The sequence below is a fragment of the Laccaria bicolor genome, genomic scaffold, assembly GCF_000143565.1.
Source record: "Laccaria bicolor S238N-H82 LACBIscaffold_9 genomic scaffold, whole genome shotgun sequence".
Taxonomy (NCBI): domain Eukaryota; kingdom Fungi; phylum Basidiomycota; class Agaricomycetes; order Agaricales; family Hydnangiaceae; genus Laccaria; species Laccaria bicolor.
The window spans coordinates 1,040,126-1,042,295 of record NW_001889880.1 but is presented as its reverse complement, the minus strand read 5'-3'; the positions used below and the strand labels follow the sequence as shown (position 1 = coordinate 1,042,295).

At 48.4% G+C, this 2,170-nt stretch overlaps 2 protein-coding genes across 2 annotated transcripts; one reads left to right on the top strand and one right to left on the bottom strand.

The window, feature by feature from the left end:
* Window positions 1-112: 112 nt before the first annotated feature.
* LACBIDRAFT_319020 (uncharacterized protein) lies at window positions 113-562 on the top strand (the record flags this gene model as incomplete). The annotated part of the gene is made up of 3 exons (XM_001879998.1): window positions 113-134; window positions 188-387; window positions 440-562. The coding sequence occupies 3 exons, from the start codon at window positions 113-115 to the stop codon at window positions 560-562; spliced, it is 345 nt and encodes a 114-aa protein (XP_001880033.1).
* Window positions 563-650: 88 nt separating this feature from the next.
* Window positions 651-1,716, bottom strand: LACBIDRAFT_399531 (ER-to-Golgi vesicle protein transport Sft2). Its single transcript, XM_001879745.1, has 7 exons — window positions 1,475-1,716; window positions 1,337-1,420; window positions 1,255-1,281; window positions 1,175-1,201; window positions 1,008-1,125; window positions 904-945; window positions 651-852 (listed from the first exon to the last, which is right to left on the bottom strand). Exons 1-7 carry the CDS (start codon window positions 1,690-1,692, stop codon window positions 742-744), a joined length of 627 nt encoding a protein of 208 aa, XP_001879780.1. The 5' UTR covers window positions 1,693-1,716; the 3' UTR covers window positions 651-741.
* Between the last annotated feature and the right edge of the window lie 454 nt (window positions 1,717-2,170).

The window sequence follows — 2,170 nt, the reverse complement described above, 5'->3', positions numbered from 1 at the left end:
CATTGGTAGTGAACAATTCAATAACGGCTAGTCCCTTTTACAGGACCTTGATGTCGAGCAAGAACGGGTTTTAATATGTCAAGAATTCGAGCGTATGCAACGCATTGCTCGGATGGACGCTAAAGTTCTGCTTGGTAAGGTCGCTCTTGTAAGACTGACATTCTCGGAGTTAACCAACCACCCACAGACACGACGGAAATGCTCCTTCTCCTGATCTGGCGTCATCTAGAGTACTACTCTCAACCACGGTACATGAATGCCATGCCAGTCAAAGTATCAGTGTCGAACGCGATGCGACTCTTGGCTACTGCTGAACCGGAAGCTTTTCGAGCTGAGATGGGGGCGAAACTTGCACCGGCGTTGGAACGGCTGGCTTCACTCGATTTGGTACGTTCGACCTATGTGGTGGGCATGCTCGTGAATATAACATTGAATGTAGGATTACGAGTCATTTGGGCAAGATTGGCAAGGCAACCAGGGTTACATTGAAATAATGTGTCGCAGGTTACGGGATAGTGCTGGATTGCACGATGAAACAGTGCAAGGTCGGGCAGGTGGTTAGAAGCTGACGATTGTACCGTACGGATCTAAAAATTCTTCAACGTTTATTTATTTCTCAATTTCGGAGCACTAAAACATCCTTGTTTTGATGATAAGGCTCCTCCGCGGGCATAATATGGATATCATAAATTAGATGAGCAAGCCTGCTTCATACATGCAATTTGATCAGAACGTACACGACTACCTGGGTAAAAGACTTCCAGCGCCCCGTAGAGCCAATGAGCCACCCATGCGCAGCGTCTGTGTCCCTCCTGGGAAGTACGCTAGCACATACGAGACGAGAGCAACCACCTGCCGTACAAAAATAAATAAGGGAGGGACGATTCGTTGACCACGACATACCTGGACCACCCCAGACACCAAAGAACCAAGCCATGAATGAGCCTGACATGAAAAAAAAAAAAAAAGGTCAATAATTATTTGAAATCAAGAATAGTGATACATACGCCAAGTGAAAAGTATAACGTCAGTCCAAGACTCCCGAAGTAAACAGCAGAGAATGGTAGTCGCTCCTTGGACACGAGGTGTTTTATGTGGTTTATAGGACCTACTAAAACAGAAAATCTGAAATGTGTGTGAGCATCAATGCTCTCATGATATAAAGTTAACTGACCCGAACATGACGAGCAGACTACCCAAGCTGAGGGCGCGCATCAATACTTCATCTGTCAGAGACATTGCTTCAAATTTTACCTAAAGGCGAGGGCGAATTTTGCTGGGCTAAAGGGTAAAGTATTAGAATAGAAAAGCTGGCGAGATAGGGAGAAGTGCTCACCGAATGGCAAGGAATGGAAGTGTTAGGAACGCGACAAAGAAGCAGACCGCAGCACCAATTAAGCATACGCCAAAACCCAACAACCTAGCAGGCGTCCACCGTCAATGGTGGAGTGCAAGTATAGGGATAGCTACACACCGCTCCCATCTCGACAATGCAAACCATGCCTCCTCCTCGTTGGATTGCTCACTGGACCGCAGTGGGATGTAGTCTCCGGCGACGGCGTTGTAGAAACGAGAAAATGGATTTGCGGCTTGAGGGGCTGGCTGCTGCTGCTGAGAGTCATCGGTGGCGCCTCGGGCCCACCGAAATTGGGATAAATTGTTGCGGAAATTCTGTTCTGACGATGGAGGCATGATGAAGTTGGGGAGGAGGAGCCTAAAGGCTTCTAGCAAATAAGCACATACATTGTAACATACTCGTACATACAAAAACATTGACAAGTGGCCTCTAAAAATTTATGTTTACCGCGGTACTGGCCTTCTATGCGGACCACCATCTATTCAGATCTTCCCATGCATTCGTGACAGTAGCTACCACCCCAACCTCCATTGCTTTTGCGAAGTATCGACCTAAAATGCCTTCCTCAGGTGCATCTCGTACCCCAAGAGCGTGGGTACGCCGACGCTGCAACCGCCTCGAATCGCGCCGTTCTGGAAGATTTGTATATGCCTCTGTCCCCATTGTGGCTGATTTGACGGGAGCCTTCGGCGGTAGCGATCCCGCTTTGGTCGGCACGGAAGAGGCGTCTTGTAGGGGAACAATCGGAGTTGCAACTGCCATGGTAGGTTTCGTGCTTTCGGACGGAGCGATTACCGGAGGGGCGACCTTTCG

Excerpts from the sequence above, each read along its gene's own strand:
- LACBIDRAFT_399531 (XM_001879745.1), bottom strand. The coding sequence starts at position 1,692 with ATGCCTCCATCGTCAGAACAGAATTTCCGCAACAATTTATCCCAATTT. Across the intron at positions 1,421-1,474 it reads GCATTGTCGAGATGGGAGCG|GTTGTTGGGTTTTGGCGTAT; the intron begins GTGTGTAGCTAT and ends GACGCCTGCTAG. Across the intron at positions 1,126-1,174 it reads AGTCTGCTCGTCATGTTCGG|ATTTTCTGTTTTAGTAGGTC; the intron begins GTCAGTTAACTT and ends CACACATTTCAG.